Source organism: Melopsittacus undulatus, chromosome Z (genome assembly GCF_012275295.1).
Source record: "Melopsittacus undulatus isolate bMelUnd1 chromosome Z, bMelUnd1.mat.Z, whole genome shotgun sequence".
Classification (NCBI taxonomy): Eukaryota; Metazoa; Chordata; class Aves; order Psittaciformes; family Psittaculidae; genus Melopsittacus; species Melopsittacus undulatus.
In genome coordinates, this window is record NC_047557.1 from 13621254 (window position 1) to 13636945 (window position 15692).

General features: G+C 35.5%; 1 protein-coding gene across 1 annotated transcript in view; it reads left to right on the forward strand.

Moving 5' to 3' along the window:
* WDR70 (WD repeat domain 70) overlaps nucleotides 1–15692 on the forward strand; it is a 104889-nt gene that overhangs the window by 17614 nt on the left and 71583 nt on the right. The window contains exons 6-7 of the mRNA XM_013129784.3: nucleotides 8954–9013; nucleotides 11927–12060. Coding sequence (XP_012985238.2) covers nucleotides 8954–9013; nucleotides 11927–12060 — 194 coding nt within the window. The remainder of the gene's footprint in view (nucleotides 1–8953; nucleotides 9014–11926; nucleotides 12061–15692) is intronic.

Consider the following 15692-nt stretch of genomic DNA (forward strand, 5'->3'; position numbering starts at 1 on the left):
TTTTGAATGAACACTTTTTCTACACTCCCAGATGAAAAACTGTTGAAAAGTGGTGTCTGTGGACAACTCTCTCTCTCTAGAGATGTGATTTAGTTTTGCTGGCTATACTGTGTTTGCTAGGAGCAATAGAATCCCTGAGGATTTTGAAGAACTTCACCAACATGGCTGAATAAAACCGAGCATGTAGCAGATTCCTTATGATAGGTATTATTTATTCACATTTTTCAGATGAGGAAATGGGTATGCAGGAATGAAAGTTAAAAGGTCAAGGAATGGTCTGCACCAATGATGTGTTGTTTTAGTATTGGCCATTAAAACATGTATAGTTTAAAAGAGATGGCTCACTAATGAGAGAGGTCTAGAGGTTCTTATTTGTGTTGCCTTGATGCTTCTAAAATTCTGTGCTGACATGATCACCAGAAGTCTTAAAGTGAATATCAGGCTCTTCTTTTGATGAGAAGAAAAGTACATTTTTATTTGCATTGTAGTTATCTCCATGTCTTAGGCAGCAGTTCCATGTATTGAGCATTCATTGGTTACGTTGGATTTTTAAGTTTTGAGGAGTCCAGAATTAAAATTCAGAGTGTAGTGCTGCTGTTGGACTTAATTATGCTGCTTACTAATGCATGTCTGTAGAAGAGCATATAAGTAAAATTGTCTTTTGCTGCATGAATTACAAAGGCTAAATAGTGCCACTGATATGTAGAGGGAGAGTGGTTTTTGTTTGTTTGTTCAGGCTTTTTAAGTTTTGTGCATATATGGTTTTGAAATTCTTACATACTTACTTACATTTTAGGACATATGGTAAATCTGGAGAGCCATGAAGCTGTTCTAATGACTGAAAAACGTAAGGGAGTGTTCTAATTATTAAAAAGAAGGATACTGCTTATAGAATTCTTACTTTAATCTTGATTTTCAAGGTTTCTCTTGGAAGGCAAGTAGAAGAACTTCACTTTTTTCCCTAAATTATGCCAAAAGGTGTCTGTATAGTTTAGACAAAGGACGTTTTACAGAAAGTTTAATGTAAATACTCAGGTGAACTGGCTAACAAGCTGAAAAAATGTTATGCATTGACTAAAGTTAGGTTCAGTCTGCTTCTACATGCCATGTTGTGTTCCTGGGTTCTTTCATAGGTGTCTTTTTGGGCGTACTTCCTTGGGAGGAATTCTACGTGGAATCTGCGGTACAGAAGTTCTTGCCAAGCTGAATGTGATATTTCACATATGGAAGCTTTAGTGAGGCCTTTTTGCATCTGAACTAAGCATTTGACAATTAAGCTTCAAAGAGTTAAAAATTATTATTTGGCCTTTGGTGATTGTGCATACTGGTTTAGCAAATACGAAGTATTTATATGCATTTGAAATAGAGATGATAAAGATTAAATAGGTTGTTATGTGAGCATATCTGTAATATCAGTAGAACACTCAGCGTAAATAAATCAGTCCCCCAGAAACTGCAAAAAAAACCTGAATGGCTGGAGGCAGTTTTAGATTTGAATCAGTTTTATCAGTGATTACAACTGGCTTTAGAAAAAGCTCAGGAGAATTCCTCTAGAATACATTGTGAAAAAAAATCCCCAGGACATAAATATTAATATAAACTATGACTTCATAAATCAAGGGCTTGTTATAAATTTAGAAATTATCTGAAAGAGATTTTAGAATCTAGGTGAAAAATAGCAATCTCCTGAAATCTATCTAAAAATATCTCCCAGGAGATGGATCAGGCAGGCTTTTACTGTACTTCGGAAGTATGATATTTGCAAACCAAGATGAGACTCTAGTTACAGTACCTTTTCTAAATTCTTAAACCATTGGAGTCTTTTCAGAAGGGGTTGTGTCATTAAGTGGCATGAAAGGGAAGAAGAAATTTAATTTATGTTACCTGTTGTGTCTGGAAACAGTCTCTGAATTGCCGTTTGAACCGTATCTAATAAAAGATGTTGTATCTGACCTATCATAACATTACAAATTCATTTTTAGTCAGCTATGTGTTGGAATGAAGATTTAATCTAAGGTCTTTTCCCTTGCTGGTTAAACCTTACTAAACACTCTGGTTCAGATCATAAGAAAAAATTTCATGAGGCTGTGAATTACATGATGTTGAGAGAAGCTAGCCACAGTACTGTTTCCATATTGAATAAACAAACTTGCTTCCTGTAGGCATTCCTAAGGAAGTTCATCTACTCAAGCACCTCTTTAATTCTTGAATGCACCCTTGAGGAATGTGGTGTAGCTCACTAGAGAAAACAATAGCTTCTCCTTTGTCTTAAAATTCAAGACATAAGTTCTAAGTGTTACCCAAATTAAAAGATAACTGGGAGAGATAGCATTTTGTAGGGCTCTTCCAATAGTTCTTTTAAGGTTTTCTGCATTTGCCATGGAGTTACGAGTTATCTACTTTTTTCCATGAGTAATAGGTACTGAGGGTGCTTAATGGGAATATCAGCCAAGGTGATTAACACTGGTGTGTTTGTATATATCCTCCTGCTTTCTGTAATATATTCTTTATATTGTTTTAGGCCAAAATTGCAGATAATACATACACATAGGCCCAGATTCATCCAGGAATTTAGCTGGTTTGCTCCCTCTGTATAATTCATAAAGAGGAGAGGTCTCCATATGATTCATGTTTCTTGACACAGTAATTCTTCTTTTGGAGTCATCTGTCCCTTTTTGAAAGCTGTAAATGAAGTCTGAAGCGTGTTCAGTGTTTAGGTGCATCACATTCAGAAACTTGGATTATATGAATCTGAGCCAAACTGAGTTTAATAACATGCAAGTCTGCATCAGAATACATCTGTCAACTCTTAACACCTAAAAGAGAGGAAATTAAAAGTTGTTGAAATGTCTTTTCAAATCTGGATGCTTCTTTCAAGTTTGTGGATAGCGCACTCCTATTAACCCAACAATGTTTCGGTTTTTCTGTTGCTGTAGAGCAAATGTTGCTCATCTCTCACATTGTGTTTTTTCATGCTCCATCTTTCACTTGAGCCTACACTTGTGCAACCTTATTGTATATTTTAGACATTTATTTTCACTTTTACGTTTTTGAGGAAAATACTGAAAAATACTTGAAAAGCCTGCACTTTTTAGAAGTAGTATTTTAGAATACTATGCAATATTTCTTCAAGTATTCCTCCCTTGCTTTCTTGTCCTTGCTTCCACCCTCTGTAGGCTTCCTTTTTGTGTTGGAGTTTGTCCAGGATCTCCTTGTTCACTCATGCAGGCCTCCTGGAGTTCTTGCCTGATGTTCTCTTTGTTGGGATGTATTGCTCCCGATCTTGGAGAAGGTGTTCCTTGAATTTTAGTGGTTTTCTTGGGCCTTCTTCCCTTGAGGGCTTTATCCCATGGTACCCTACCAAGCAGATCCTAAGTGGCCAACGTCTGCTCTCCTGAAGTCCAGGGTAGTGTACCTGTTGTGTGCTCTGGTTTTAATCGATGTAGAAGGAGTTCTAATCAGTGCATGCGGAGTAACTTGTGGAGCAAACCATGAACACTAGTGTGTGTTTGTGTGCAAAAAAGTTAGAAACCCCCTAGTTTAACAGTTTGTGTACAGCATTCACTGCTGTTGTGGAAAACTCACCTGGGTGCCTAACAGTTGAAAACATTCTAGTCTGAAAAGAAGAATGAGTTATATTTTCTTTCAGATCTGTGGAATAATCCTCTCCACATCATTTTATCTTTCTTGTAATAGTGTTTCAGAGTCAATATTGAAGGGTGGAACAATATTCTGTACTCTGTTTATTATCATGAGAATAGTCTCTCGATTCATTCACTAACACAAATGTACTAGCTCACAAAGTCGGATGTGTGGTATAGAGGAAGAACTGTATGATTGTGTCTCTGAACTTAACTCCAGTACAGGGGGTTTGTGCATGTGTCCCCCTATGATGTGTGATGGACTTTTGTCCCTGAAAAGAGAAGAATTTTTGTTGTATTTTAGATAGCGTTTGAGTAAGAATACTTGGACCTGTAAACCAGATAAATTTGATACAGAAATTAGCAATCAACAATAAGCATGAGTTGCTTTTTTTTTCTTGTAACTTCTGAAATAGAAGTATTCAGAAGAGTACTTTTAAGCCTAGATACTGTAGCAGTTGAACAAGGTTTCTGTGGTGGTGGTTGAGCAGCATATCTGCACAATTCAGTGGTTTTTTTTGTTGTATTTTGCCTATTTAAACAAAATATTTGAAAATAGGGACTTCAATTTTCTCAATTGTTTGAAAGCCTGAGATTTGCGTGATTAAAACCATGGTTTTCTGCTGGGAGCTCTTCATTTGGAAGTTTGAATTGCTGCAGTTTTCTTAAGTAGATGAAGGCAGTTCTATCCATTCCATATTGTTTTACTCCGTTCCCCCCATTCCAATAGCTTTTCCTGCTGTCTGTTATTGACTCAGTTATTCCATCTGTCTTGTAGTTAGGAAGCAGTCATCTTTGTCAGACCATCTCTGCTGAATTCGTACTGTGAAACCCACAGTTCCACCAGAAATGGAGAAATCTCTGTAAAGTGTAGTTCTTGCTTTGTCCCCCTTTCCTGCTGCCCATGAACAAGCAGCATCTTCTATGTGCAGTGTACCAAACCAGTGACTGAAAAGACCAGGGTGTGAGCACTTATGCTTGCAGCAGAAGGGAGTTTATAATATAGTGCTTAAGGTATTTAAATTAAGTTGTAGCCAAGCCAACTTTAACCTTTTCTCACCCTCATGACAGAAAGTGCTCACCTTTATCTTAACTTGTTGTAGTTTTTCACTTTTTTTTTCCCGTGGTGTACCACAGCTCTGATCCCACAAATAAGAGGTCTTCAAGTCTTCAATACGTCAGTGTTTCAGGAGAGCTCTAAAGAAACAAGAGCTATACAGAGAAGGGAATCAGTATTTTCTTCTAGGGCAGTATATAATCCTGAAATCCTTAAGGAAGGCAAGATCCTCTCAGCTGGAATCAAAGGACCGTTGCAAAAACAGGAAAAAAAAAGTATTGGATCCTCTGTTAAAATGTGTTCTTGTGGGTGCCCAGGAAAGTTCTCATTTAAGGACTTGTGAAAGATTACCTATAGCTTGCAAGTGTCTTTCACAAAGGATAGTTTCCATTTAGTGATATACACACTTCTGCAAACAGAGCAGTTGAGGTACTTTTAGGCTTAAATACATTATTTTACCTTTCTCTGATTGAGCCATGAAAAGCTGGAGGACTTGTAGGGGTATTTTTAGTGCAGTTCACAGATACTGTGTGTGTGAGGTCAGCAGAATATGTTTTTGGAATTTCAGTTTTGTTTTTCATAGTCATTGCTTTTATCCATGTAACCTGTGAACATAATTTAATCGTGTTAACCCCAAACGGTCATTCAAAATTAATTCTGAAATGTCTTTTGGATGCCCAGTCTGTTAGGCTAACAGATGATAAAGGTTGAATTGCAAATTCCTCTGATGCTGTTTACTGTATTTTTTTATTATTCCTGTAGGACCTTTATTCCCAGTCCAAATGTTCCGTTTATCGAAAAGGTACCAGCCTGTTATTTTCTCACCTCCTGTATCCCTATGTCTTCAGTCAAGTCCCAGAGATTTTTATCGCCCATATTCACAATCCCAAGGTTATTGAAGGATATGTTGTAGGATGTAGAAATACAAATTCTGACCATTTTTTTTACCTTTTGCATCTAATCCCTCCATGACTGGTTTGGCCTACATCATTGGCTTACTTTTTTTTTTTTTTGTTTTGCCTTTGATTTTTCTCAAGAGATTTCGGAGGCTCTGACGTAGTTCAAGCCTGTGGTTTCTAGTGACATATTTTCTGAATATTGCTTGAGGATATAGAAGCTCCCAAAAGGAACAAAAAAAAATCACAGTATTTAGGGACAGTGGTGCAGTGAGTAGAATCAGGCGGCGGAGCTTAACAGTCAGCTAAGGCTGGAATTCTTTGGGAAAAAAAGTAGCAGCAAACTGCAGATGTGATGCTGGTCTTGTAATATCCCCTTGCAGATGTTATTTAAGAGGTAAGTTATTTAAGAGGTAAGACAGATTTTTGAGGAAAACCTGTGAGCTTCTAGAATTTAGTATTTCACAGATTTAATGGGCATTAATGTGTAAGACAGGGAATTAAGAATTTTAGAGATTTTAACACTAATTTTTTTTCTTTACTGGTTCTGCATATTGGTTTAAGGAAAAAGAAAGCCAACAAAAATCCTGTAAAGATTTAAAATCATGTAGTTTTAATTAGAATACAAATTTTCCAGAACAGCATTCTCGAAACAGTAAATTTCAATAATTTGACAAAGTTGTGGGAACTTAACAGCTGAAATCCAAGCAATAACTGGAATACCTGGAAGTGCAGGTAGACTTTGGACAAACTCTAATTTGTTTTTTCAGACTTACAGTAATATTTCAATATACATTACATCCTGATATTCAGCATTAAAAATATTAACTATATTTTCCTTTGATAGTTTGAAAAAAAACAATTTATGGCATTTCTTATTCTTTGGTATCTAATAAATGGAACAATGGTAGTTGCATCTGATTTTTTTTGTGCATACAAGCACTTGTAGGTTAGAGCTACTTAGAGTGTTTTCAATCATTTAGGAAGTTCATAGTTACTAAAATAGAATAAGCCAGCATGGGTTTTTTTGAAATGGTTAGCTAATCTAAAGGTGTTATGCCAAGATACATTCCTGGATGTTATCTCAATTTTTTGTTTTGAATAATCTAAACAGTCATGCATCCCTTGGACACTGCAGAGAGTAGCACCTCTGGCACTCGCCAGATGTCTAACTTTCAGGCTCAGGTTGCTTGATTTATCGGGTGGCAGAATGCATTCCTATCAGTTCTTCTCTCTTGAAGATAAGTGTTCAACATGAGTGCATTGCAAAGTGCTCTGTTTTATTTTAGTGACTTGCTCCTCTCATTAAAAGAGGGATTTGATTATTGTCACCTGGAGGACCTAGGAGTTAAAGAAGTTTGTTCTAGTACATTTTGTTTATTAATATTTATTAATAGTTAATTTTTTCTTTGGATTATTGGAGGAACTCTTAAAGTAGGTAAGACATCCTCTCAAAATGCAGTGCTGACACAATGTAGACATACAATACCTACTTTCCTGGTAAGGTGTATGAAATGAGTAACCTTATAATATTCCAGTAAGTGGGTTGGAATACAAAATAAGGGACCTTGTAGTGATTAAGGTGAGAATGAATGATCAAAATGGTGTTTCTTCTTTCAGCAATGATAGTTTATGTGAAAGCCTTTTATTAACAGAAGTAGTATATGTTTTGTTGTGAGTGATGGCAATGTGAATCTGGAAGCTGTTTCCTTTTTTCTCACCTGTTTTTTTAGGAATGTGCTTGGAAGCAAGTAAAGGCAGCACCAGTTGCTCAGCTTTTTGTATCCCAAGATCAACAAACACAATTTATAGTGCAGGGAATAATGAGGCATGGAAAACTTCATATTGAAGTTGTATCTTTGTCCAGGTGCTTTGTAGCTTGTAAACCACTGTGTCTCTTGAAGTGTCTTTTAATGCCATGTGGGCTATACCTTTCACAATGTCATGTGTAGCTATTTGTAAACTTGTGATGGATTGAGCATGGCTGCACACCAGTTGCCCACCAAGCTTCTCTATCATGCCCCTCCTCAGGAGGACAAGGAGGGGAGAAAATAAGATGGTGTCCTGTGTTCAGCAGTAGCTGTGATTTCTCTCCTTAGTAGCTGTTGCAGTGCTGTGTTTTTGATTTTCAGCCTGAGAACAATGCTGGTAACATCAATGTTTTTAGTTGTTGCTAAGTCATGTTTACTCCAACCAAGGACTTTTTGAGGTCCACGCTCTGCCAGGGAGGAGGGGAAACCAGGAGGAAGCAGAGACAGGACACCTGACCCAAACTAGCCAAAGGGGTATTCCATACTACAGTATGTCATGCACAGGATATAAACTGGGGGAGTTACCCAGAAGGGCTAGATCACTGCTTGGGTCGGGCTGGGTATCAGTTAGCAGGTAGTGAGCAGTTGTATTCTCTTCCCTTGTTATTTCCTTATCATTTTTATTATTCATGGTAGCAGTAGTAGTTTTGTGTTATACCTTAGTTACTGGACTGTTCTTCTCTTAACCCATGGGAGTTACTTTCTTTTGACTCTCTTCCCCATCCCCCTGGGTGCCGGGGTAGGAAGAAGGAGGGGGGAGTAAGTGAGCGGCTGCATGGTTCTGAGTTAGTGGGTGGGTTTAAACCACGACAGATGGAAAAAACCTTATGGATCAAGGTAATGGCAGCTTAATAAAGCAAAAGAAGAGGGTACACATGGAAGCAAAAGAATTCAAAAGATTTATTCTCTGCTTCTCGTCAGTAGGTGATGTCTAGTCACTTTCCTGGAGGTGGGGCTTGTATATGTGTACCTGTTACTCTGGAAGATAACCACTCAACACATATTCACCTTCCTTCGCCTGACTTTCCCTATAATTGCCTGAATTACATTGACCCTGTTATGGCTGTTGTCAAAGTGGCAGTTGTGCAGACCCATGAGTAATGTCACAAGTGGAATGGGAAGCCAGTCCATGATCTTATTGAACCACATAGATAACTTAGCTCTTGTAATGAATGACTAGATTTTTTTAATTAATTTTGTTAACTTCTTAGAGCACATCCATAGTGATGGATTGACTAAATCACAATTCAATATTAAATATCGATGAATAAGAACCTAAACAATTTAATGCATTTCATATATTAATATGCTTACATATTAATATATTCATATATCTATATATTTCATATATTTTAATAGCTCTTTCTAATATTTTTGAGGGTATATCCATGAAAAAATCTGGAATTAGTCTCTTTCTTAAAAAAGGAAAGAACCTAAAAAGGAACTAACCTATTTTATAACCTTTTATTTTAAAGGAAATAACAATGTGTTTTTTTTATTTTGGTCATAGCACTGTTCTTACTGATGTGGATTTTCTTTTCATTCTAGAACCCTGTCAAGAAAATTCCAGATTCTCATGAAATTACACTACAACATGGGACAAAAGCAGTAAGTGGTAACACGTTTTGTTTTTCCTAGAACTGAGCTAGTCTATGAAATAAGTTAGCCCATGATTATTGTCAGCTGAAGATCAAGAACCTAGCTATTTTTCTTTATTTGTAATGTTAGTGTAGCTCTTGCCTTATTGCAATTGAAAGTGTGTTTTAGGCCTGCCTCTTTGATTTTTTGTAATAACCCAAACATGGCTCTATTTAACTCAATCGAAGTCTCATTTTCTTCTTCCTTTCTGTCAACTATCCTACCTGCAATTGTTAGTGTTCCTCTTCTGGGCTAGACCTTCTTAAACTAGACATAGGTCTAACCTATACCTTTCTTTGACTGTTCATGGATTTTAAAGAATACAGGTCTCCCTCATTTTCCTTGAATCTTTAACTTCCTTTTACATACCATTTTTAATTTCTCGAAACTTTGTTCTTCCTTGTTTTTGAATGTATCTTTTCTAGGTTTCACCTCCAATATTGCTCCTTTACTTCTTCTAAAAAACCTCTCTCTGACTTGGAACTGTACTGTTCTGTAGTCAGTATTTTTATCTCTGGGTAATCTCATTTTCCAACTGTTTTTATGTGCTGGTTGATAGAAGATCTATTTTTGTACTATGGAGTTTATTTTCTGGCTATGAAGAGCCTTGAATCTATTTCCAAATCCTTTCCCAATTTGTTTTATTGTTGTTATATCCCTGTGAAGACACTGCCAGCTAGTTAATAGGATTTGTACTTATGGCACTTCTGAAAGTTTCTTTGGAGAGGGGGGGAAAGAAAAAGAAAAATAGAAAAACTAGTTGAGCAAAATGCTTTCTCATGAGGCTTTAAACAATCCAAGGAAATATATAATTTTCTTGTATTAGATTCTAAAGAAAACTCTTATTTCCTGTTTATGTAATATTTTCAGAAATGTCAAATCATTAGTCTGGCATCAAACTCTGTTGTCTCTCTTAGACTTTGGAGAGGTGGTAAGGCTTACCCAATTGTTCTGTCTTAGTGCTAGACATACAGGCATAGAGGAAAGAAAACGTAATGAATTATAAATGAAAACAGAAAAAAATTCTCTTAGAAGATGTGTAAAATATGCATACTATTACATGCAACGTCTTCACATAATTTCTGTGTATACTAGGATTTGGAAGCTATTTTCCTTTTCTACATGTGTCAGTAATTGCTTCCTCAGTATGCTTGATTCTTGAATACATTTTATATATTTTAATTATTTTCCTCTAAATTACAAGAGTAAATCTGCTGTTGGCTTCTGAAAACATTTGCTCAGTTTATTTCTAACTAAAAGGCTTTGTAAAATGGAAGTTAAAACCTTGGAGGTATTTTAACTGCATGAGAATGCATCTGTCGTCACCTAGAGTAGAAGTGAATTATAATATAGGTATATTCAGCAAAGTTGGACTAGACTGGATGCAGTTAATTAAAAAAAAACCAAAACAGCTCTTCTGCAGGACTCTTCTTTTAGAATAATGAAACTGCTTCTGTCATTGCACACATGTAAGGATGTGTGCAACTTAAGATCTTTATCGGGGTTTCACCTCAGTGTTTGAAAATAGTCTTCTCATTACGTTCATACAGTGTACTCTATTTCAGCTAAACTTATGTATCCCATTTGTACCCCTTCAGTCTAATGAATGTGGGTTTGCTGATGACTCTATTCCTGTGCAGCTGAAAAGCTTTCAGAAGCAAGCTGGAGATTCCTTCCAGAAACCAGATAGATTTCTTTGCCTTGCCTCTGGGGTGCAATAAGAGTTACTTTTCCCAGTGAGACTTCAGCAATATATAAATTTCTTTAGCGTTTTTTTCCTTTTGTTTTACTCTTTTGTTACATAGGTAGGGTATGAAAAAGAATACATAATCAGGTTACATAGGTAGGTATGAATACACAGTAAGAGGTATTCTGAAGAATCTGCTTTCTTATGTCTCATATTACAGATGGTCCTTGTTATACTTGTTATTGTGGGATAGAACACTTGAATGCATTTATTGAATGCATTATTAATTTGAAGAAGGCCATTTTTTGCATGCTAGAAATCATATTAAATGAACGGGATTTAAAAATTGCACTAAATGGTAAAAAGAGCTTTTCTTTTTCATGTATGAAGTTGCTTTTATTTTATTTGAAAATTGAATATGTCACTCTGATACAAGCACTCCGTGGCATGTAATTCGTTCTTAGGAATAGCACAAAGTAGTATATAATCGGGAAAATAAAATTCTGTTAGTGTCACTTCTCCATATGGTGATTTGTACACTAATAAAGTTCTTCAAATAGAGGGTTAAAATATAAATCCGATTTTAATCAACCTTTGATTTAAGGGTAACAAATGAGAGTAGTGAGCATTAAGCATTCTTTCCTCAAAGTTCTCGGTAGTTTTCAGCATCAAGCTTTGTATATGAAGCAAATTTTTCTGATCTTTTTTTTTAGGTAAAATAGGATTTTTTTAAGTAAGTTTATACTTTATTTTTCTTTTCAGAACCAAACAGCATATGTATGTACATGAGTTGCTTAGAATAAACTAGCACAAAATCTTGAACTGGTGATGTTTAAATGCCATTTCAGTCTCTTATTGTTAATATTATTTGTACCTTTGAGAAAAGTTTAGGGTACAGTTTTTTTATGGAAATAAAACATATCCAGTTTCTGCAATGAGATGATTAGAAACTAGCTCTCTTGCGTGGTTTATTGTCATTCTCCGTACCCTTTCCAGAATACTTGGGCATTATACAAAGTCATGAAAATCCACTACTAATGAAATACTGACATACTTTAGGAAGAAACCAGCAGACTGAATTGTTTGGGTTTTTTTATTTTAGTAGTAGTGTGTTTTGGTGACACCTGAAGACTTGTAGAAAAGAAAAGCTGAATAACCTTAATTTTTATTTATTTCTTTATTTAATTTCTTTATAGGTTTCTGCATTGGGGTTAGATCCTTCAGGTGCCCGTTTGATAACTGGTGGATATGACTATGATGTTAAATTTTGGGATTTTGCTGGAATGGATGCTTCTCTGCAAGCTTTTCGGTCACTCCAGCCTTGTGAATGGTAGGTATGAAGACATGTAAAATAGCTTTTGTATCCTATTTCGTGGTTTTGTGGTTTTTGTGTCATTGAGACAGGTTGAGTTTCATAGAAATTACTAGAATTCATTTTCCATATTACTCTGCTTATATGAAATTAATGAAGTAATTAAAACAGTTGACCTCTCTGTGAAGAGGTTATGTGGTTGCTGCCAGTATTTCTGAGTGTGTGTGTGGGGTATCTAGTGTTCACTAAATCCTGGAAGTACTGGTTCTTTGTGTTGCGATGATAAATTAATAGTTACATCGTGTGCATTATGAAACGTGAGTCTGCTGTCTCTTTTAGTGTAAATAGCTATGTATTTACTTATTTTGGAGAACTGGAATGCAGAACTCCTTCAAAAGGAGTGCATTTATCATACACAGCAAACTTTCAGATAGAATCATTAATACATAAATAGATAACAAGTTTTTTTTAGCAGTGTACTTTCTAATGTCTAATGTGCACTATGCAGGATACGTTTATACTCTTACAAAAAGGGGACAAAGTTTATTCTGTGCAGTAAGTCCTTGGAAAGTCTAAGTTTCAAAGAATTTTTGTAATTTCGGAAGATTGGCATGTGTATGACTAATTACAGATGTAGCAAGAATCTGGGTAATGAAAGAGGAAAAGAAGTTGGGACTTTTAGCCTGAGTTATGAGCAAAATAGAAGGGGTGTTCTAAAGTGAAGAATCAGGAAAATAGAAAGCGCACGATGTTTCATTATATGATTTATCTGTGACAGACTTACCTCGTTATAGCAGACTGATGATGGGTACATTTATATTAAACTGTTAGTAAACATGTTGCTTTGAAATAAATGAGACTCTCCAAATATGAAGTCACATTCAGATGTCTCTGCCATGAGTCTCATTTACATGGTTAGTGCAATACAAATGGTATTTTCCTCTTTGTCATAACTGAGCAGTAAGAAAGAGCTGATAGACTGCCACAGTAGGAGATTATTTTAACTGTGTTTTAAGTATTTCCAAACTGAGTAGAAGAGTGCACTCGCATTTAGTAGTACTCTGTAATAATGGTATAAGACATAAATATAGTGTAAAACCCACAAGTACAGTGTATGTTAATGTTCCAGTGCAAGGAAGCAGCTTTCAAATAGATTTGTAGCCTCCCTTTTACAGAAACTAGTGGTAAAATATGAGTTGCAAGTGCTTGTTATCCCTGACAGTGTCCAGTATCCCTGTCCATTGTCCACTCATAAGTGTTTCTGTAGGGATGGTTTTGGTGAAATGTACATTATTGTGGTTTGCATATGTTGAAGTATAGAAAAAATTTAAAAAATATTCAGACTTAAAAAGTTGCTTATGCTGACACTGAGGCATGCTGGTGAGCAATATATGGAATATTATATAGCTTTTTACACCTATGTGTATACATATATATATATATATATGTCTTAGATTACCTTTTCCACTATAGAATTTATTGCAAGGACTATTAGTATTAACAGACCTTACTTTCAAAGAATTCTGAGGAATTCTGGTATGGAGGCTTTAGGTGTTAGCAGAAATCCAGTTCTGGAGCTGTAAATTTAATTTCATTTTAAGAATAAAAACCCTAGAGAACAATTTTATATTGTCCAGGCTTCATTTTGTAGCATAGTATCAGGTTACTCTTGTTAATTTCTCCTTGGATTTGGGATGTAAGGTTAAAGAAAAGAGCATGAAAAAAAAACTGGTATCTTCAAAGTGCACCTCAGTGTTAAAGGCAGAGTCAGTGGTAAGTCAAAGCTGTATTATGTATGTAGAAATTATTTGTGTGTCACAGTGATTCTTCCCATGTATGTAGCTCTGTCCCGGCAGAAAGTACTATGCACATTTGGCAGTTTTATACCAAAAAGTCCTGGATTAATGCTGTTAAGGGGAACTGTTTTTCTAAGTTTCCAAATATTTCTGCTTTAACATTAATAAAAATGTTCTTTAAGAACTACCTCTTCAAAGCCTCACTGTTGGTCATACTCCAGAAAACATCTGCAAAGCTTTGCAAATACCTTGTTTATAGAGCCAATTTTTGGATGCGATTTTAAAAGCTGTATTGCACAGTCACAAAGTTTTGGCATTTTTTTAACTTTACATCAAAGCCGTGAAAATCCTTTCTCTCAGATTATTTTTTTACATCACTGATTTGATGAATTATTAGTTATATTCTCAGGTTCTTTTCCTTGTTAGAAGAAACTTTTGTTCTAACACTCTGGTATTGAAATACAAAGTAATGAGACAGTAGTAGTCAAACTATGAACAGTGCCATCCTGACAGTATTAATGTCTTTAGTTTTAATTTCAGTACTTCAGTGTCTGAAAAACAGTTTTCTCAGACTCTGTGGTCCTTTACATATTACGGATTCTCTCAGAAATCAGAATTTAGCTCTGGGCAAGCTATTTGATCAGATGTAGTGATCAGACCCTCTGAATGCATGATGTATCTATCAAGCAAAAATGATCTTTTAACATAGTTTTTAAGTGTTCCTTTTTGGTTCTTATATTTCAAAAATGGGAAGTGGAAAGCATGAAGATGTGCTTTGTAGATGTATCGGGTATTTTCTTTTGACAATTTCAGTATCAGAAAGCTAGATAGGTACTTCATTCTGCATGCTGTGTACTCAGGTGGGGCTCATGAATATTTTGAGGTTTTGTGAATTGTGAATATGCCAAGAGTATAGCTGGGGGAAAATTTTTAATTCCTAAGATAATGCTTTTAGCTCTAAAGTTTGGTGCATTCTTTAGTTTTATCAACTGTTTGAAGGGAATATTCAAGACTTAAGATACAGTTTTTCTTGTGGTTTTTGTTTAATACAAAAAAAAATTTTGTTTAATCTTCTGAGCAAGTATCCATTTTTGCTCTTGAGGCTCAGGATGCTTTTTCAGGCATTGCTCGTCATATGTTTTAGAAATGCCCAGATTTGAGTGTCTCCTTTCTACTAAAAATCAGAGTTTATAATACATGGGCCAATTTGGCTGCCAGTTTGAATTAGATAATACGGGGTGCTTGACGCAGTTTTTGGCTTTTGAATCATAATGTAATCAGTTTTGCGAGACATTTTTTGAAAGAGAAACTTATGCTTACTTTATATTACTATGATTAATGCAGAACTATGTATTAGAATTATTAGAACATATGTATTAGAATATGTATTAGAATGTTTTTGTGTACTAACTCACAGTTTGAGGTCAGATTTAACAGATAATACCTACTGCTGAATGTGATGAAGTTGCTACAGTGCAAGACACAAAATATTTAATTATTACCTTAAAAGTTGCATGTTTGCTTTTGTTGATCACCTGAGTGTTTTTTTGACTTACGTAAAATTGTGTTAAAAATCCTAGGATTTGAATGTGCATGGTTATGTTCTTCACAAGAAAGAAGATACTACTTTGAGAATAGTTGGGATGCTATAGGAATGTAAATCTAGCTGGCAAATGCAACACAGTCTTTAATTTGGGATTAATTTAGTGGCAGAGTTGAATAGCTAATATGACGTAATGTTATTGTGCATGTTCAGGATATGAGTTCTGGCAGGTGTAGAGTGGATAGACAGGTTTGCATTCTTTGCCATCCTTTTAATGGAATATATCTGGGTGGTGGATCAGAGGGATAAAT